Source organism: Crinia signifera, chromosome 6 (assembly GCF_055691185.1).
Source record: "Crinia signifera chromosome 6, ASM5569118v1, whole genome shotgun sequence".
NCBI lineage: Eukaryota > Metazoa > Chordata > Amphibia > Anura > Myobatrachidae > Crinia > Crinia signifera.
The window spans coordinates 141,288,180-141,310,560 of NC_139222.1; the positions used below are offsets into that span (position 1 = coordinate 141,288,180).

Sequence of the window (22,381 nt, forward strand, 5' to 3'; positions counted from 1 at the left end):
ATATTTTTTGTCGCTAGTAAGAACAATATATCTGAGTAGTGTGTACTCAGCTTGGTTTCTGGAGATGTCAGATGAGCAGTGCAGTCTCCTCTTCAGCAGTGTACTTCCATGTCTGGCAATATGGTCGCTCAGCGATTCTAGCCCGTGTGTACACAGCTTTAGGCTATCTTCACTAGGAAGGGCATTTCAGTAAAAATAAGTCAATATTTTCAGTCAAGGTTTGGGGTAAAATGTTCCATTTTATTGCAAGAGGATTTGCACCTTATATGTTGTAAGATTTATTGCAAGTAGCTAAATAAAGTCACATGGGTAAAGACTAATATCCAAAAATAGGATATAAGAACATCACACTTGCTATAAAGCTCACTATGGCAACAATGAGTAACACTTTCATGTCCTAATAGAATACGGATACCACCAGTATTTTATTTTATTTTTTTTAAATACTGATTTTTCAGGGTATTACTTCTAAGTTTTCTATATTGCGTGTGTGTGTGTGTGTGTGTGTGTGTGTGTGTAAAATGCAGATCAAACTGAGCAGCCAAAGGTTATCTAACCAAACTTATGGTGCCTATACACTTTTGATTTCCCATTGCATCCGATCGCATCTTAAAAAAAAAAAAAAAAAAAAAAACCATTTCAAAAGACTGGGCAGCCCTGTGGCTGATAGAGCCCAGCCGATCAGAGGGCTGTCTAGTCTTTTGAAAAGTCAATTTTTTTTTAAAATTCTGCTGCCAGTTGTTGCTACACCTCCACTGCAGATCGCATAGTGAGCGATCACGTGGTTAAACTTCATGCAATTACACACGCATATGATTGATATGTGCAGCACATACTATCTATCGTAGTGACACATGAGATTTGTTAAACTCACATGGCATATCTCAAATGTGTATGGGCATCATCAAATACTGTATGTCAGATTTATTAAGCCTGGTGAAGTGAAAAAGTGGCTGATTTTACGCAGCAGCCAATCAACTTCTAGTTGTCAAGGTTTGAGTAATTTGCCACTTTCTCTTTACTGGGCTTAAGAATTCTGTCCTGTATACCAAATCTCGCATACTGTATCCGGTTGACTAAACTGCCTAGTCGGAGATAGTTGGGGATCTGTAGATGCAAAATATCTGCCCTTTACTCCCTGTCTGGCTGTACTTTTTTTTTTTTAATTATAATTTTTTTTTTTATCTGGTTTAAATCTGATATAGTAAGACAATGTTTTCATTCATTAACTTCCATTAAACTGTTTAAAATACAGTTGTGATAATACTTTTTCTGCTAAATACACCATATAGTAAATTAGTGGCATGGATTGGTGGTAACAATTGAATACATTTTCTGTATTTAAAAAAAAAAAAAAAACTATTTGATTAGGGCTGCTATGAATAAAATGCTGATTCAAGATCTTTGGTAACCACTGTAGTAAATTATGTACATTTGCAATTTGTTCTGAAACATTTTGTATTTCCCAAATCATTCTCTGGTGCTGCACATACAAAATAGTTGCAACATTAATCCAGGAAAGAAGTTTCTTTGGCTCACATCAGTAGGAGGCCTGCCGTTACCGCAGCAGTACCACCACAAGCTAAATCAGACAGCTTTGCTCTATTTTTATGTAACACACTTAAGGCTGGTCTTGCGACTTGGTATCATTTTGAGACAATTTAAAACATAACTGTTCTAATTATACAAACATTAACACTTATAAAAGTACATAACTGTTTTTGTTAGTACCAAAATCCTGATAAATAGATGTACAGTAACCATGCCACTGAAAATCAATACTGCTTAAGCACTGATGGGAATGTTTGCCTACTCCCCAGATAATAGGCATAGTAAGTGAACACATGCAGTTGTGTAGCAGGTTAGGTTATGTGTGTTGGCGGTCTATTATGTGTTTTAAATATATCTCTACAAATGCAATGCATGAGCTTGGAAGTATTTATAAATATCTATTATTCACAAGGCTAATGGCAAATCTCAGCAGCCTGGCTCGGGCCTACAGAGATGCTTGCAAAGCATGTGGACACTACATTCTTTCCACCTAAATTCTTATGCTTCAAACAGGTAGCAATTGGTTGAAATGATTATCACACAAGTTATTATTATTTTTTTTTTTAAAGTCTACCGTAGAGTTCTAGCTGTTTCCTTTAGTTTATACAAACTTTAAAACACTTTTGTACTACTCTGTATCCAAATAACTGCTCTTTCTGCTGAAGCGTCAAGGCTTTAGGAATGTCTTCTGCCAGTACGAAGAATAAGGCACTGGAAAATGTAGAACTGGATCATTGAAAGAGACCTCTATTACACAACGTCTGATTAGAGAGCTCAGACTTTTTTCCCTCTTCCAAATGTGAGAGATATCTACAAATAGAGGTCTGTAACCACCAGACTGCTCAGTGTCTAGGTCCTTATGGATCTTCAATGTGCATATGTACAAACAGTGTAGCCGGAGACAAAGCAGCGCCATCCTTGGAAAGCAGATGAACATGACGGTAGCCTAGAGAAATGTTAGAGAAGACGATAAACCTTGTGTATCCATGCTGTGCACACTACCTTGTGCCTTTACCCCATCTCCTTTCTTGGGACATCCCCTTTACCCCATCTCCTTTCTTGGGACTTCCCCTTTACCCCATCTCCTTTCTCTGCTGCATTGTCCTTTCCACTCTTATCCCAATACTCTGTGCCTTTACACCAAAAGGTCTCTCCATTGTACTGCATACACTTTGCCTCTCATTCCATTTTCTATGCTGCTCTGCTCCTGATACTATGGGGGTTATTTTGGTTCACTCTTTCTGACAAATTCTTTCTTAGATGGACAAAGCCATGTGCACTGCAGGTGGGGCAGATGTTACTTGTGCAGAGAGAATTAGATTTTGGTGGGGTTTTACTTCAAAGTGAGATCTATATTGCAGTGTAAAAATAAATCAGTCCGTATTTTCCCTGCACAGAAACAAAATAACTCACCCAAATCGAATTCTCTCTGCACATTTTGTATCTGCCCCCCTGCAGTGCACATGGTTTTGTCCATCTAATGCTGGCCATACACGCTGCGATACGTGCGTGCGTTCCATGCTTAACAAGCACGGATCACATTGCATTGCCTGTGCATGCAATGTGATGAAAACAAAGTACAAAAAATATGTGCAAGCACATACTTTTTTTTACTGTGCGATGAGGTGCCGCGGGAGCGCGCACCTCAAAGCACAGCCCGCATCGCAGCGTGTATGGGCTGCTTAAGAAGGATTTTGTCAGAGAGTGAACCAAAATAACCCCCTTTGTGCCCTAGCCCACGCCTCTCAATAGTGACTGTTTCTGTGTATTCCCTTAATCCTACCAATCTAAGACCCCTGTCCTCTTACCTTGTTTCATACTGAGGAATGGTAGTGTGTATTGTCCAATAAAGTCATTACTGGATGTTTTGTCATAGTCCTCAACCACAAATCTGACAAGTGCCATCTCTGGACAAAGCACTTCCAGCCGTAGTGTCTCATTCCAGGTAGGGTTAAACCCTGTGAAAAGGGAAGTATTATTTAGTGTGTAGGTGGGCTGGTTACAAGCTCAATAAAGTTGATGTGTTCACATGTACTGGACAAGTAAAGCTGTCCATATAAGGGCATAATGACTTGTAATGATTTCATTTTGTTATGCATGCAAAGAACGGAACTAGTTGCTAAACCAGTTATATATGCAACAAACTGCTGGCCAAATATATGTATAAATAAAAAGGCTGAATTTTTTTAATGACGGCATCTCAAGAAGAATAGGCAGTTCATATTAAGTGATATTGAAGCGATCGTATTTCAAGAAATAATAAAGTATATCCACAGGAATGGATCTCACCGTTGTTAAGGATGTAAGTAGTCTCTTGCTCTCTCTTTTTGCCTAGACTGTGAATTTCCACTCGTACAAATGGGTCAACAATGGAGTTTGGATTCTCCTGGTTTAATTTAGGAAGTTGTTGAGCTGAAATGATCTAGTAACCAAATAAAAAGGAAAACCTGCATTTATTAAAGAGAGAAAACAAGTAACGCCCTCCGCATTATAAAAACAACAGTGTATTTTATAAAAAAAAAAAAGTTTGGTAGTAGAGATCGGAGATCATTTCTGGCCAGAATAATGCAAACACAAAAGATATGTAGCACTAAGAAGGAAAAAGAATCTCCCCGACTGCTTCATTTGATATCTATCTATCTATATATATATATATATATATATATATATATATATATATATATATATATATAAAAAAGCATCCCATCTGAAAATATACATTTAATACACAGAATAAATACCACCGTTGAATTTTCAAGTTCCCTCTCAATACTGGTAGTAGAAAAGCAATTTTTCCCATTGCAGTTTTGTGTAGTTATCTTTTGTACTTTCCAGACTAGTGATTGCATTGTCCTTAAATATATGGACATTAATTGAATCACTTTAAGTGCATTTTCTCCACAAAGAAATACCAGTTTGTCAAGACTGTTATTACATGTAACCCCTCCACCATTCCTTTTAATAATAAGGAAGCCATTCTTTGAAGTTCTGTTTATGTCTCTTTTGTATAGCTGACTAAAACTGTACCCCGTCTGCATTATTAGCCAGGCATACAAGAATATACAAGGAATTCAGTGACAAATGTTGTCTAATGTGTGATGCAGAGAATGGCAAGGTCGAATTTAAAAATTTCTTTACAATAGCGGTATGCTTGGAGGCAGCCATCTTACCTGGTAAAGTACATATTATCCCACATTTCTATAGGGTTTGCCAATTAAAGAAGAAAACAGCATTGGACAGATGGAAAAATAATAATTTTATGACCGAACCATTTAACCCATTTAAAAGAAGTAAACCCTAGTACAGAACATATAATATTTTCCTGAAATGTAACCAGGTCTCTGCTATACATATCTGCATATATTCCCATGATACAACAACTACTACTCACCTTAATATTCAAAACTTTCACATTGCCACTGAGGTCCTCTGGGTTAAAGTAAGTGTCCTCTCTCCGCAAGAATTCTGGCTTCAGAACATATCCACAGAAACCATTGTCCTGAAAACGTCCCCTGTTCAAATCCATCTTGTAATCCAGAGTCTGGAAATTCAGAGCCACTGGAGAATGCAAAATAAAATCTCAATTAAAAAAGAAAGACGGAAGATGGCCCCAAAAACTCACATGCTAATACAAGGGCAATAGGGGGCATAACATAGGAAGTAATTCTCACCAAGCTGGCAGCCTGCATTCCACATCTCCTGTGGGCTATAATTGGAAGAGTTGGCTCGCAGTCCATCAGGATAAATACGGCTGAGTTGCCGGGTATTATAGCGAACCAAAGTGTTTCCTGTAATGTGTTAAATTGGGACAGTCATCTATAGAGTATTGGTTGTGCATAATAAAGAAAGCTCTGGTTATCTGAAATAAGTTGTGAGAGAGACATTTTCCTCTATGAAGCTTTCACTGAGGTACTGAGCTACTGGGTTTACATACACAAATATACACATACACAAATTAAGCTAAAATACATACTGAATTATGACGACACAAATATGTGTCAATGTTTTAAGAATTTATCTGAGCTGTAATATATTTTGTATATATATATATATATATATATATATATGACTGTGAGAGTAAATCCCCATACGCACTAGTCGATATTGTTCACAATATTGCTCAGGAAAGTTTTTTGAGTGATGTTGTTCACATTATCGTCTAGTGTCTCAAAAATGCACTTAACGCTGGTTAACTGGGGGGGATTACGATTTCCCTAATGTATCACTAGCGCACCTAACGTGCGCTAGTGACAGCCTCCCGAGTTACGCTCGGCGGGGCTGTCCCCTGCAATCCCCCCCTGGGATTAACGGCCGACGATGTATTAACAGCCTAAAAGGCGTTAATTCACCCTGGCCGCTTTGCCAGCTCAGGGCTAGCGTCCTATCCCCCACTGTGGGGACAACGCTAGCCCTGTGTCTGGCTTGGGCTGCGCTGGAGATCTCTCGGTTTTAGCGAGATCTCGCACATGCCCAGAAAGCCGGCCAGGTGGGGGGACTGCGAGTGCGCATGTGCGGGGCGGCGAGGGAGCCGATAAGGAGAGCCGTTCACGCTGGGGATAACGGCTCTCCTTATCTGCTTAATACATCTGCCTATAACGTTTGCCCGCTTCTCCACGTTATGCTGGAGAAGCGGGACTCGTTATTCGCCAAACGTTATAGGCAGATTAATACATCTGCCCCAAGATCGTTAAAGATGCGCACTTTTGCTCATAGTTAATGACCCCCTCCCTCATCTTACATGTTCAGGCGAGGGAAGAACTCTTTAGCGAAGGCTTCCTTTGCTCCCCAACATTTTTTTAAGGACATATGTTTCTTGAGAGGAAACATATTTCCCCTAGCTTTGTTCTCTAGACAAATTAAAGGTCCATACGCACTGGGCGACTATGCCCAGCTTGTATGGACAGAGCGATGATTGCTGTCATCGCTGGGGGGAAAGCGGCTTAGGGCATACACACTGAGCGGCTTTCCCCCTGCCCGGCACTGTCAGCAGTGGGCGGACAGCTTTGCATAGCCGTCCACAAAGCCGCTCATCTCTCTAGTGATAATATGCACACAAGTAGCCCAGTGAATGGAGTTTATTACTTGGACAGTGTTATGTTTGTAACAAAGATGAATTGGTTATATAACTGACTGCAAATGTCAGAAAGAAAATATAGTCAATGAGAGATATTGGGGCAGCATGGACAGTGTAATTTATTTACAGTTTATTATATAGCGCAGCAGATTCCGTTGCGCTTTACAATAGTAGACACTCTTGGAGGTAGGAGAGCCCTGCTGCAAGCTTGCAATCATAGGGATATAGGAGGGAATGTAATGAAAGCATTACTGCCTCGCAGTGCTGAGGTCATGGGTTCGATTCCCACCATGACCCTAAACCCGTGCTTGCGTGGGTTTACTCTGGGTACTCAGTTTCCTCCTGCAAGCCAGAAATATACTGGTAGGCTAATTGGCTCCTTACAAAAATTAAACCAAGAGTGAATGTGTGTGCGTGTATATGTGGTAAGGAACATAGATTGTAAGCTCCACTTGGGCAGGGACTGATTTGAATGTTCGGGCAGTACGGATGGTGTAATGGTTAGCATTACTGCCTCACAGCACTGAGGTCATGGGTTCAATACCCATCATGGCCCTAACTGTGCGGAGTTTGTATATTCTTCGCGTGCTTGCGTGGGTTTCCTCCGGGTACTCTGGTTTCCTCCCACAATCCAAAAATATACTGGTAGGTTAATTGGCTCCCAAAAAATTAACCCTAGAATGTCTTGGTGTGCGTGTACATGTGGTAGGGAATATAGATTGTAGGGACCGATGTGAATGGTCAAATATTCTCTGTAAAGCGCTGCGGAATCTGTGCGCTATATAAGAAACTGCTAATAAATAAATAAATGTTCAAATATACTGTATTCTCTGTAAAGTGCTGTGGATTATGTGTGAGCTATATAGGAAACAATAAATATTCTAGAAAGAAATAGAATGAAAAGTTTTATCCTTTGCATCTTCTTAGGTTAATAAATTAATATTGGGCTTGGCTTACAGAATAAACAATTTTACTGAATCAGCACTGTATTAGAAAAAAGAAAGAAAATATTCTGGCCTGAAGACAGCAGATGGACTATAAATACAGCACATTTGCTAAAGAAAGCACTGGTATGAAATAAAAAATATATGTTTTGAATAAAACACTTTTTAATAGAGTAAAAGGATGTACTCGCTCCTTGAGTCCTGTTGGAGAAAGTGCTATATACAGGTCGAGTATCCCGTATCCGAATATCCGTTATCCGAATTATTCCGAAAACCATACATTCCAGAAAGTGAAGAATTTTTTTATAAAAACTCACTGGGGACATATGTAACAGCACTACTGAGGACATGACATGTAACTGGCACTATATTTGTACAAGAAAATGATTGCTTGCCATTCAAATTCAGTATCTGAGATAGTACACAAATTTTGTTTCATGTTTTGAAAATATATTTGTATGTATTTTATATGGTAATAAAATATATATGTGTGTGTATTTTATGTGTTTATACAGCATAAATGCAAGATACTTCAAAAAACATCATTGAAATATTAAAATATTCCGAAATACGGAATAATCCGTTATCCAAAATTCTCCTGGTCCCGAGCATTTTGGATAAGGGATACTCAACCTGTATAAATAAAACTTACATACTGCATTAATGAAGGTTTTCAGATTGCTCCACCTGTAAACATTCTGCTTTTTTCTGTTTCAATACACAGACCCTTATTCTGGTTCACCCGCAAAGGCAAATTCCATCTCAAATGGACAAAACAATGTGCACTGCAGGTGGAGGAGATGTTATGTACAGAGGAATTAGATTTGGGTATGGCTTTACTTCAAAGTGAGGTCTATATTGCAGTGTAAGAATAAAGCATTCAGTATTTTCCTTGCACAGAAACAAAATAACCCACCCAATCTAAATCTCTCTGCACATGTTACATCTGCCTCATCTTCATTCCATTTTGAGAAAGAATTTGCCTTTGCGAGTGAACCAGAAAAAGGGCCACAATCACATGACCAGGCTCATATTTGCTTATTCTTCCCTACGGTTAATGAAGTGTCCCTTCTGGAGGACTAATAAACGGTCTATCTTATCTCGTCTGTAGATGTTCTATAGTTACCAGAATCCTTTATTATTCTTCTCACTTTGTCCTCACTGAAAGAACTCATCTCACAGGTGCTTCCCGACTGCTCATGATACTCCACAGATTGGCAATAGACCACCAGGTCTGAGAGCTCCTGAGCGATGTCCTGAGTATGGATGAGAGGAGTGTAAGCCTCTAAATTACATTGAAAAAAAATATACTAAACTCTCAAAATTGTCTCACTGCTAGCGGTTCCTGCTTTTTCCTCTTATTTTCCAGTTGCAAGAAATTGGGCTATATTAAATAATTCACATTAAAAGTAATTTTTCTTTGTAATTTCATTTCATTAAACATTAAACAATCTGCAGGGAAAGGAAACACAAAAAAATCTATTGCAGCAATATAATTTATTTTTTTATTTTGGTTATTAAATACTACCACAAATTGACTTTGTTATAAGATGTTAAGCCAAGCACACAGTCCTCAGATTAATAGGATATCTGGTATGGGTGTGCAACTGTTACTAGTTTATATTGGGCATGCTAACTCCTTTACTATTACTCCATACTATTGGGACTATGCATTGCTATAGCTATGGTCCATGCACACGGAGCGATCCAGTGAGATCGCTTAGAAAATGCCCCTAAATCGCTAAGTGTGAAGGCCCCATTACTTATCTGTTAAGTATGTAGGAGAAAGCAAGGGAGAAGAATAGCCCTTTCACATCGCACTTAATTACCGGGTTCATGCCGGTTCGACCCGCTAATTGATGCGATGTGAAAAGGGGTTACCGGGTCCAGCGAACTGGTAGCAACACAGCAATACTAACAGGTAAAAAATAAGGGTTCTTACCGGATCGTCTTTGTGTTGCTTTGCGGTGTGAACGGGTTAATCAGGTCGAGCAACCCGTTTCCCGTTCACACTATGGAGGAGGCAGTGCTTGGAGCAGTGCCAGCTCTAAGCTCTGCTTCCTCCCCTGTCCCCAATGACGCTCTGCCCCGACCCCACATAACATCAGCGAACTGGCAATATTGCCGGTTCGCTGAAGCGATCTGAACAGCGCAAAATGCAGGGTTGCACCGGGACTGAACCGTTTCAAGGTCCCGGTGCAAAGCTGCATTTTGTGATGTGAAAGCGGTATTAGATAAAGTGACTTCTACATATGTGTACAATTCATGAGACACAGGGGGGATTGTGTATTAAAGCCTGTATTTTATGTTTATATATCAGTACACAACAAAGTAATATTTAATCCCTCTATGAAGTATAAATTATTACAGACAAGTAGCTGCTTGGTTGCATGTTGACATAACTATGGACATGGTACAAACTTCATATTAAACTTTACCAGTGCAAGTACAAACCTGTGTTGAATGTTTGAAACAGAATGTAAGAACAATTAGTGTAATTAAATCATTATGCTTATCATGCACAGATATTTGTATGACCATATGCCGATATTATTTCTGGAACAACCTGTCTGAGAAACACTTGGCTTGAATCAGAACTAATAGCAAGGATGCAATTATTGCAGATGGACAAAACCATGTGCACTACAGGTGTAACATGCAGAGAGAGTAATAGAGGGTATACACCATGGCTGGGCAACACCAGCCCTCCAGATGTTGATGAACTACACATCCCAGCATGCCTTGCATCAGTTTCAGCATGGCCACATAGCAAAACTAATGCAAAGCATCCTGGGATGTGTAGTTCACTAACATCTGGAGGGCCGGTGTTGCCCAGCCCTGGTATACACGGAGAGATATGCACTGTTTTTCTATTTGATTTTGCTTCTAGAAGCAACATCGAATAGAAATCAAATACAAAACCGAATGGGCATCAAATGGTTTTTCTACATTCAATGCAGATTCGATCCCATTGCCCGCTCCCATGTAGTGTAAATCGAATAGTCTTGGCAGGCAAGACTATATAGTACAGATCTGTACTCTATAGTCCAAATCGATTCCAATCAAATCGGAATCGAATTGCAAGTAAAATTGCACTGTGTGTTCCCATTATTAGATATGGAGGAGTTTCTGTGCAAGGAAAAAATTGACTGCTTTATTTTTACACTGCAATTTAGATTTCAGTTTGAATACACCTCACCGAAAATCTAACTCTATCTGCACGTTACATTTGCCCCACCTGCAGTGCACATGGTTTTGTCCACCTTTAAAAATTGCAGCCTCGGTCAGGGAAAGAGTTTAAAACATTATTAGAGGGGTTGCCTAAGAATTCGGATTCACCAAAACCTAATAAAATATGACTGTATTTTAGCAAATAGATTATTGTAAGGTGATGAGAAGGAACTAAATTAGAGGTGAACACTTTGCACAGGGCCCCCATGAGGACAGCCGAGCCCCTGTGAAAAAAAACACACAAAATAAACGAGAGGCAGAGAGATCACAGGCTGCTGCAGCTGTGTCTCTGCCCAGCTGAGCACAATGACAGTGTGTGCTGAGCTAGAGAGAGAGGCTGTGCTGCTTCCTGTCCTCTGTACTCCCACTGCTGGCTCCCTGCAACAGGGGAGTAGGAAGTGGCCCCACTGGCCTCTCCAGCAGACCCAGGCCCGGGTAAAAATTACCTGCCTCCCCCCACCACCTCTCAACAGCACTGACTATGCATATACAGTTGCAATCTCTTAAGGATTTGCATCTAGGAAAATATGCAAATCTAAAATAGTTCCCCTTTTGTACTAGCTAGCTTGCAGTAAACAGCACCGGCCCTGAGACGCCCACTGTGCCCTCTGTGGAAAGTGCAACTCCTTCAGATAGTTTCAGCACTCCTCCACTAGCGCGCAACATCAGACTGAACATCGCTTCCAGATTCCAGTATCTTAAGTCAAATACATCTAACAAAATCAGCCATAATTATATCGCAAAAAAAAAAAAAATCCTGTAAAGTAGATTTAGACAATGATCAGACTGCAATGTAAGGTTTGCAGGTACAGTATGTTCATTTCATAATGCAGTGCACATGATTCGAATTATACCCTCCAACATATTAGTCACATTCATCCATACCAAGCATTTGTCTAAGCTGTAATTATATATACTTCTCTACCTGTCAATTCCTCCTAAAACCGTCAAACAGCAGTGGTTTCCTACAATATCCAGTTTCCAAATTCTTCACCTTCTACAACTCACCATCTTGGCTCTCCCCTCCTCTTTATCTGGTGACCGACATTCAACCAGCTTTTTCCCTTTCACCAAGATCTTTCCCTTTAGAGCCTGCCAAACAGAGAGAACCTTTGCATTACAATAATTCTAGAATAGGGAAGCTCATATATTGAAGTTACACTTACAGCTTACTTACTGTATGTATATATATATATATATATATATATATTTTTTTTTTTTATTATTATTATTATTATTATTATTATTTTTTTTTATGGTACTTCTATTATCACATGTTGGCTGATAATAGACAGCATGTGGTTTATATTCTCACCTCTGGAGATGGCAGTTGTGATAAGACAGGGACATCTATTGGCTCTGTTAGTAACATGTCTCCGAGGATGGTACGTAGATGATGAGCCATTGTCACTTGCTGCTCCAACCCACAGTGATTCTCAATAGACAGAATGACTGGATATGGTGAATACTACCACAGAAAACATGTACATTCATTAATTCATTTAAACCTACCAATCATCCATTCGTGAACATGCTTCTTCAGCCACATGTAAATTAGTATTCAATAACGTTCTGGTATAACACATGGCAGCGTATTAGTAATACTATTGTCACCTCTAGGAAATGACTTTATTATTGGCAGAAACTCAAAGGATTCTATAACGTAAACCAACATTCCAAACCTTAATATCTCTCCCACATCATCATATAAAGTGGTAACATACTGTAAGTGCCCTAAACCAATGTATTTCAAACGCACACTTCCAAATGCAAAGTAACATATGTTATATTTGCAATAACTGCGATAGTATATGAATCAATACGATATACAGTATGTGAAATGTCACCAAGGGAGATGTATCAAACCTGGGAGAGAGATAAAGTACCAAGCAGTCATCGTCTAACTTGAATTTTTTTTATAAAACATCCTGTAATCTGTAAGCCTGTCATCTCTCTTCCCATTGCCAGCTCCCTGCAACGACCCCCCCCCCCCCCCCCCAGAGCAGACCCGAGCATGAGCCTGGATAAAAAGTACCCACTCCCTCCCCTCTCGAGGCCACCGATGGCGGTCCCATGCCTCGCCTGATATACAGTGCATGTTTTGCCTAGCATATCGCTCAGCATGGAGGTGGTGGTGGACTTAAAGCTCTTTTCAAAATAATTCTAGAATTATTTTGTTTAACAAAATTTAATCAAAATATTTGACTCATCAAAATAGCCACCTTTTGCAGATTTAACCATGAACACACTTGTGCCATTCTTTCTACAACAGAAAACAAATAATGTTTGTCAAATTCCCCTCAACACCAACTAAGGGGGTTATTCTAGTTCATTCTTTCTGACAAAATCCTTCTTAGATGGACAAAACCATGAGCACTTCGGGTGGGGCAGATGTAACTTGTGCAGAGAGAATTAGATTTGGGTGGGGTTTTTCTTCAAAGTGAGATCTATATTGCAGTGTAAAATAAAGCAGTCAGTATTTTCCCTGCACAGAAACAAAATAACTCACCCAAATCTAATTCTATCTGCACATGTTACATCTGCCCCCCTGCAGTGCACATGGTTTTGTCCATCTAAGAAGGATTTTGTCAGAAAGAATGAACTAGAATAAACCCCTAAATGAGGATCAAGTCACCAGGCTGTGCTGGATATCCCATGATATGAAGACTACAGACTTGTTAGTTTCCTCAAAGGTAGTTCTGACCTAGCCTGGAGGTACGTTTTGAACCATTATCTTCATTGACCTTGTAGATCAGGGTGTACTGCATGGCCTGGAAGAATCCTGTGGTAGCCCTTTGGTCTCATCACTTACTCATCATACAAGCTTACAAGGACCCTTTTAATGAGCCAAAGATGTCATATTTTGATTATTAGTCCTTAAGGCATTCTTTCAGTCTTCAGTAGCTCAGCCAAGACTCTTTCATTCCTACAGAACAGCTCCGATGTTCTCAACCAATTACTTGTACAGAGAAAAGTGACTCTAAAATTGACTTTTTTTCGCTTTGCTAAACTAAACTATTCTTTAACAGTATTTTGTACTATTACAGGTTATATACTGGGAACATGAATTTCTCAAGTTTCATAAAAACTATATATATGTAATTAAAAACTATTCCCATCAACATTCAACTGTCTATGATGTAGTGTATGAAACAGAACATGCACTGATACTCACTTTGAATGCATAGTTTTGTATGGTGGAGATGACATCCTTGAACAGTATCTTGGAGGTGAAAGTGTGCCCATGGTAAATCACCGGTTCTCCGCCAGTTCCCTCCCAGCAGTCCAACTCCACACAGCGACAGCCATCCATGAATGCCCTACAGACAAGAGACAGTATTGCTAAACATAGAAGAGAATACGGCTATGTTTCTTCTAGAATGGGACAAGGAATATTACTGAAATAGAAAATTGACTTATATTGCTTGAAGTATAAAGGTAGAAAGCTGTATTTAATATTATATAAAGGCCAGCAAACTTGCATTCGTTCCAAACAAATATACATGGACACAAGTATGTATTAAGCATTGCGTTGCTTTTGGGTGCATGCGAGCTCTAAATAAAGATGTAACACATGTTACTACTTGCTTTGCAAATGTAAAATTTGCTCATCCTTTGTGTAAGATCAATAAATACACATCTTTCCAATGAACTCTAACATTAAACATAAACTATAAAGTTTTCCCTACAATTATTCTGTCAGATGCACTAAGCTTCAAAAGTGATAAAATGGAAAGTGCCAGCCAATCAGCTCATACCTTCCATGTCACAGACTGTGTTTGAAAAATGTCAGGCAGGAGCTAATTGGTTGGTTGTATATCGCTCTCCATTTATCACTTTTTGATTAAATGGCCAATTGTATGTATTTTTTCTGTACCATACAGGTCAGTCACACTCCTGAACCCTCCCATTTAAAAATATTTTCCTCACCTAATATAAGACTCCGTGCTGCTAGCTCCAACCAGCTGATGATTGGTCAGATAGGTGTTGTGGGAGCTGGAGATGAAGTAATGGCACAGCGGTTGACTCATTTCCATGTATACATCCCTGTGCTCCTGATTAAAGATGTCTCCCTCTGCTGACAGCAGGTACATCATGAACCCTTCTTGCATCATCAGGTCATGCTGCTTGGCTGGGGATAGGAATCATGAAAGAAAACAGTTGGTGAGAGATCCTAATACTGGGACCTCACAGTGAGGGTGTAACAATCCTTTGCAGTATATAATAAGAAGAGGAACAACTGAATCAAAAGTCATATACAAATCTATCTATCTCTATCTATCTAAAAGTATCTAAAACACCAGTCTGCATTTACCGGTTACAAATAACTGGTATTTGCAAACGGGTAAAAAGCAGAGTCCTACATGGTTCAGAGCCGTTTTTTATGCAGTGTGAACGGCTCTGAACCAGTATATAGGACTCAGGCAGTAGCTATGAGAGCGCATATGTAATGAGACGCTCATTACATATGCGCATATGTAATGAGCGACTCATTCATATGCACTGCATACATTACATATGCGCATATATAATGAGGGGCTCATTACATATGCACTACGCTGTCTTATAGCTACTGTCTGTCCTGCTTTCACACTGCAAACCTGCTTGAGACCCGGTATTTATGTCCAGTGTGAAAGGGGTTTAAAACGGTAATATACCGTTTTAAATACCATTTCAAAATACCGGGTCTCAAACGTTTAGACAATGTGAAAGCAACATAGTGTCTGTAGCCACAGAACAGATACAAAGTTTCACTGAAAGGCTGTGAATAAAGCCAGTGAATACTGAAATTGACAAAAGAAACACCGTAATCAACTTATATACACGACAGACATATAGGGCCTTATTTTGGTTCATTCTTTCTGATAAATTCCTTCTTAGATGGGCAAAACCATGTGCACTGCGGGTGGGGCAGGTGTTACTTGTATAGAGAGAATTTGATTTGGGTGGGGTTTTACTTCAAAGTGAGATCTATATTGCAGTGTAAAAATAAAGCAGCCAGTATTTTCCCTGCACAGAAACAAAATTACTCACACAAATCTAATTCTCTCTGCACATGTTACATCTGCCCCCCCTGCAGTGCACATGGTTTTGTCCATCTAAGAAGGATTTTGTCAGAAAGAATGAACCAAAATAAGGCCCATAGGGCCTTATTCTGATCGGTGCGGATATTCCCGCATGCGGACGGACCGCCGATGTTGATCGTCTGCGCATGTGCAGAGGTCACTCTGCGCATGTGCAGGCGATTTCGCCACACGGATTCTTTATACGCCGCACAGGGGGCGTAGAGGGGCGTGAGGGGCTACTTAGCCTCATTACCCTATGCATACGCCCCGCGTTTCATGGGCGTTCCCATGCAAACGCGGGGCGTATGCATGGTAATGAGGCCGTGACGCGTGGGTACGGGGCAAGCATCTGACATCGCCGGATGTCAGCTGCCCGCCCCCATACATGATTTCACACGGACAAGTGTCCGTGTGGTCTTGTGTGGCGGGACCTGGTGGAGCGTGCGGCCCTGCATTCGATGTTCGGCGACCATCGAATGCAGGGGCTGCTCCCAAGACGGAGGAGGCGTATCCCCGTCCAATTTCATGCGGATCGCCACATATCCGCGTACGGACGGCAGGTGGCGATCCGTATGGAAGGCGGGGATTCGCCTGCACGGTCGCGGCCGCATATTCTGATCGGGCCGCACCGATCAGAATAAGGCCCATAGAGACAATTGACCCTTGTAAGTGGTGGACGTGGAATAGCAGCGGCCATTTATGTTTTAAATCTTTACATTTTCAAATCTTTATCTTTATTTACTACATTTTAATATTTCACCTTTTTTATTGAATATAAATAAAAGTTACATTTTATGTATGGTTATTTGACTTTCAGTGCACCTACATGAGTACTTACCTTTTCTTCTTGCTAAGCCCCTTTCACATTGCAGTTTTAACACGGCATATTGCCGATTTTTAACTGCTTTAAAACGGTACTAGCTGCAATATGAAAGCTCCAAAATCAATTTACCGGTTACAAAATACTGGTATTTAGAAACGTGTTAAAAGCAGGATCCTACACGTTTCGGAGCCGTTTTCCCTGCAGTCTGAACAGCTCAGAAACGGTATTTGCTACAAATGATAACCACGCTTGATCCCGCCCACAAGCAGGGAAAAAAACATTTAAAATTACATTGTATGGCTTTCTATGGGTGAAACGGGTTGAATCTGAAGGTAAAAAAAATGGTATTGAAACTGCAATATACCTTTACAACATGCAATATGAAAGGGGTTTAACTGGCTTTTGACCCATTTAAAAAAAACATTTACAAAATCGAGTTGAAAGCAGGTTTTTGCAATGTGAAACCAGCTCTATTGAGTAAAAATGAGTATGTTTATGGCAATATTTTTGATGATAATACTTTTGGGCAGATTCAATTAAACAGGGAAGTTATGTATTACCTCACAGGAGGCTGATTCTCCTCGAGGCCTAAAGAGATGCAAGCAACATTAGTCTATTGCACAGGTTCTCAAACTCGGTCCTCAGGACCCCACACAGTGCATGTTTTGCATGTCTCCTCGGGAAATCACAAGTGAAATAATTAGCTCCACCTGAGGATCTTTTAAAATGTGTCAGTGAGTAATGAAAGCACCTGTGCACCTGTCGCGTGACCTGCAAACCGTGAACTGCATGGTCTCCTGAGGACCGAGTTTGACAACCTCTGGTCTATAGCAACTGGTAGATAAATAGGCAATGCAACATAACAGAATCTTCTCCTTTATATCTTGAACATACTAGCAGCACTATATTTATGAACATTAGTTTCATTACATAATTTTAGACTCTAAGCTCTCATGAACAGGGCCCTCTATTCTTTGTCTGACTTTGCTCCTCCTTCTACAACCTAATCTGTAATCATTTTATAAATGTGACTGCCTGGTGCTGCAGAGGGAGGGAAAGAGCTATTTCTTATACATACAGTTACTCTGCTGCCATTGTTAATCTACAGTATTTACATTCAAAGGTTTTATGAAGCATTATGTGGTTATTAAGAGGTATGTGGTTTAGTCAGGTTTTACAAATGGTTGTTTAGCTGTGTGTTTGCGTGGGAGCATGCTTTAGTTTATCAACTGGCAGATCAAGGAGAACAGGTTTACTACACAGAGGATGACAGATAACAACACCACCGCATCTGAGCAAAGCAGCCACACACATTCCTGTGCATGTGTCACTACTCTTCGTGTCCGGACGACGGATCAGCGGTGTCTAGATCGACCATGCTTAGTCAAACACGTCTAGTTAGATGCCTAAGGATAGTCAATAGCATCTAGATGGGCAGTAATAAAAGTTAGACACAAGCGTTGAGAAGGCTGATGGGAACATGATCGACAGATCCAAGGCTGACATGTTTTTCAAATTCTTTTGGTTTAGACCAACTTGGTTCATACTTTACCATCTAAGTGAGCATAGAGTTAGATTCTAATAGTGTACTGAGCGTAGCTATAACCGATCATAGGAAATTAGATTCCAACCTGAGCCTAGAAGATCTACCTTTTTCATTCAGCTCGAACTTTTGAATAATCAATCGCGCTCTCTCCACAGTTGCCTTCTCTCCTTGATGCTGCAAGAATTCCTGTAGCTCCTCAACAGACAATACTCGGTCCTCTCCAGAATAACGAGAAAATATTTCTTCCAGCTCCGGGCGGTGCATGAGCTGAGTACAAAACTCCTCTATTTCACAGTCCTCCAGAGTATCTGTATTTGAGCGGTCACATTTCTGAAAGAAGAAATCACGTTCAAAATCACATTCACTTTTCAAGAAAGTTTGTTTTTCTCTTAATTTGACCATAGTGCCAGTACATACATAAAACTATACAAATCAATCAGATCTGTACGATTAAAACATTTTCATAAGAAAACAAAATATATGATCCTGCTAATTTCTGATGAAAATAAATTAGTACTCTGTGTGGTTGCATTGGGATATGATTGACATAAATCAAGTAATCTGATTGAGAACATAAAGACATTTTTTATTCAACATATGTGTCGGCATCCAGACAACACAAATGGTAGCAACTTCAAAAACCAGATCCAACTTCAGAAACAAGATCCATACCTGCAATGCAGCTGTGTGGCACTCAGCAGCAAAACCAAAGCGTATAGACTGTGAACATACCTGCAAATTTGGACATATGGGGTGAAATTAAATAGGATGAGAGATTCAAAAAGTGAGAGATTTGGTAAGAAATCTCCAGGTTTTTTTTAAAGCGGCAATCAGTTACACTGCAAAACCAGTTTGATTTTGCAGTGTAAATGATTGCTGCTTTAAACAAACTGGAGATTTCTTACCAAGGGCGGGATGTATTAATATACATATGCGGCTAGCATCGGGTTGCGGTGACGGAGACCCCTGTGATACCTGTGATGTGGTCTGCAGGAGTCTCCGTCACATCCCGGCGGCTGCCAGTGTCCCCCTGCGTCTCCTCCTCCCCCCTGCAGCCGGATGTCCTGCCGGCTGTGACACCTGCTGGGGGAGGAGGAGATCAAAGGAGGACGGGAGGGGGGGCGCGCGGACGGCGATAGAAGCCCTGCCAGGCGAAGACCGGGCGGACGGGTATTGGTACATAGGAAAATGTGATAAAACCCTGTCTCACTTTTTGAATCTGTCATTTTACTAAACTTCACCCAAGATTTCTGATTCCGAGTTGCTTGGCAATTACTGCATACAGATCTCCACCTGAATTCACAGCATCTATCCAATTCCAACCCCATCCGTCAGCTTGTGAAAATAATAATGAGCATACATTTTCACCAGCGCTATTGGTGTATGAGATCTGAAGAGTTACAAGATATTGTGTTATTGTGGCTTAGCATGGTTCCCTCATTGTCAGCAGTCAATTGTCAGATATATACTTCTCTGATTGTTACTTTACATCATGGATGGGGAACCTTCGGCCCTCCATCTGTTGTTGAACTACACATCCCAGCATGCCCTGTTTAATTTTTGATATTTGGCCTTGCTAAAACATGTTGCCAGGCATGTTGGGATATGTAGTTGAACAACCGCTGGAGCGCCGAAGGATCTCCATCCCTGCTTTACATACACATTAAATATGCCTTTTCTAAGGCTTACAGGTTTGAATGAATAAATTCCTGGAACACGTTTTTCTGTAGTAGGAAGGATCTCTGCATATGCTCAGCTATGGATTGCTTACAAGTATTTTCTATATATTTGGTAATACATTTGGGCTAGAGTTACACAGCCTTAGGGGAGATAATCTGATGTACAGGAATGTGCTATAACAAATTTCAATCCAATTTTAGCTGTTACCTTTTTTTTCTACAGTTTAGAAATAAAAGCAAGCGCCTAATTGGTGTCATACTGCATGTTGGGCCTATTTCATATTTGTATGCAAACCTGATGGTTTGTGTACAAATACAATGTTTGGGGGAGTCTGTGCATAACCTGTTCTTTGCATGTGCAGAGCAGATCCAGCAATATTGCTTGCAGTCCCCTGTCAACTGCAGCATGATTGACATGCTGTGGCATTTGGGGTGCGGAGTGGTGGTGCTGTCCGACATTGTTATTCAAAATGTGGTGATGGTACCCCCATTTTGAAGGTGCAATGGGTCCAGGGTCTGCATCATTGTATGAACCCTGCATAAGGCTGGCCAGTGAATAAAACCATTGTGAATCACAACTGACGGTTGTGATGGTGTTCCAAGGCTGCACACTCAAATGTAGCACTCAAATCCTCGCTGATGCTAACAGGAAGTCTTCTACTAATCTAAGTCTTCTACCAGTTATTACACCTGATCAGAATATATTTCAATAACTTATGCGATACATAAAAAACAGATATTGTGAAATATATCCACAGTGCAAGACAACAGAATCCTGCTTCTTCAGCTTAAAAACCTTGAAGAGTTTATTAATTATTGTGCAGTGAGTATGCAAGGTTAGGAACACTTGTTGTTGCAGAGGATCAAGCTGGGCGAATTGACTGGATGTGTGCCACTTGGTCAGTCTAAATTTAGCCATTTATTAGTGCCAAAAAGACTACAAGCTGAGACAGCTTTAGTATTGTATAGAGATCATCGTGATTGACATCTTTAAGAGGCAAGCAAAGAGGATACATCAGCAAAACACCCTGTGATCACAGAAGGATGGAATGGGGATCATTCTCAAGAGCCAGCAATGGGTATGGCAGTTTGAGGCCTATCCAGCACATTAAGGCAGAGAGGCCCTGATTCTGGATATAGAAAAACAAAAGAAGACTGCGCTGAGTATGTGGATTCTAATGAGGTAGCTGCTAAGATCTTTCGGGTGTACTACAGTTAACACCCACAAAATCTGGTAGCAGTTTTTTTCTGTCATTTATTGCTACCAGGCCCTGATTCTGGTTTGATGGGTCCCCCCACATGTTCGCACGAGGGGACCCGATTTTGAAGCTCTGCCCATGCCCATATTCTCATATGCGCATGTGCAGGGCTTTTCTGTGAGCACCTTCACCGACCTGCACAGTCGGCGTGACATGACAGTGAAGAGCCAAGTGGTACTGGCACAGTGATGTATAGCTGTCAACGTGTAAAAAAATGAGTTTTTTTCTATGTTATTAACATTTGGATAATGCATTGGCCTAACTACAGAATAGCAATTTGCTAAAAATAAGAAAAAAGTTTTCCTAAGGTACTAAAGACCCGAGTTCAATTTGTATGCAAAAGCCTACGCAGCTGTGGTTTTTCAGGATATGGACCTGGTAAATACCGCAAGTGAAGCTACCGCCCAGAGAAACCCACTGGAGCCATTGCAAAGTCCTCAGCATTTGTGTACATATATGCAGCATCAATGCTAAAATCAGGAACATTAAGTCCCCGACTTAGTCTATGGTCACGTAGCCTGGCTGTGGGAATTGGGAGACTGACACCATGTTTTCTATGTATGGGATTGCAGATGTAGGCAGATATATGCCCAGAAAATGGTCATGACATGCTTGTGTTTTTGCTGCCACTCCTTATTACTTCCCCAAAACAGTCACTTTCCATCAATCACTGTGATTAAATTATGACTGCAAGAAGTACCTCAGCTGATAATCGCTCAAATGTATGCTCAACCACATAATAATCAGCTTTGCCTCCAGCTCCGAATCAGGCCCTCTGTACTGTACAGCGCCAAAAAGGTTTAACATTTTATTCTCCAGAATTTTAAACACATGTAATTGCTATTTAGAGTAATAAAGGTCATGAGTAAATATATTCTGATGCAATTGAGACATTCTTCAGGTAATATGAAGAGCTTTGCAAAATATACTTAGCCAGCCAGCATTATAAATAACAATAATAAAACAAAGTGACACTGGTGGTCATTTAACATGAACAATTTTGCATGATTAAAACAATTCTGCTACATTCATTTATTAGAAACTGTGGTTTCTTTTTAAAGTAGCTTGGCTGCACGCCATCCTCCTTTCGCTATCACCATCTCAGAATGTCTACTTTATATAAATAAAGCATACACTGTTTTTCAATATTTAAGAGCTATACATGAGCATGCATGAGCCAGAAACCCGGGTCACATGTGTATTACCTG

The 22,381-nt window shown here is 40.3% G+C and overlaps 1 protein-coding gene across 1 annotated transcript in view; it reads right to left on the reverse strand.

Moving 5' to 3' along the window:
- Nucleotides 1–202: 202 nt before the first annotated feature.
- PLCD3 (phospholipase C delta 3) overlaps nucleotides 203–22,381 on the reverse strand; it is a 61,741-nt gene continuing 39,562 nt past the window's right edge. The window contains exons 5-15 of the mRNA XM_083147458.1: nucleotides 18,340–18,565; nucleotides 14,731–14,932; nucleotides 13,976–14,120; nucleotides 12,116–12,268; nucleotides 11,809–11,892; nucleotides 8,696–8,825; nucleotides 5,223–5,339; nucleotides 4,943–5,109; nucleotides 3,841–3,973; nucleotides 3,360–3,509; nucleotides 203–2,497 (exon numbers count right to left, since the gene is read on the reverse strand). Of these exons, the coding sequence (XP_083003584.1) occupies nucleotides 2,409–2,497; nucleotides 3,360–3,509; nucleotides 3,841–3,973; nucleotides 4,943–5,109; nucleotides 5,223–5,339; nucleotides 8,696–8,825; nucleotides 11,809–11,892; nucleotides 12,116–12,268; nucleotides 13,976–14,120; nucleotides 14,731–14,932; nucleotides 18,340–18,565 (1,596 nt within the window). The 3' untranslated portion in view covers nucleotides 203–2,408. The remainder of the gene's footprint in view (nucleotides 2,498–3,359; nucleotides 3,510–3,840; nucleotides 3,974–4,942; nucleotides 5,110–5,222; nucleotides 5,340–8,695; nucleotides 8,826–11,808; nucleotides 11,893–12,115; nucleotides 12,269–13,975; nucleotides 14,121–14,730; nucleotides 14,933–18,339; nucleotides 18,566–22,381) is intronic.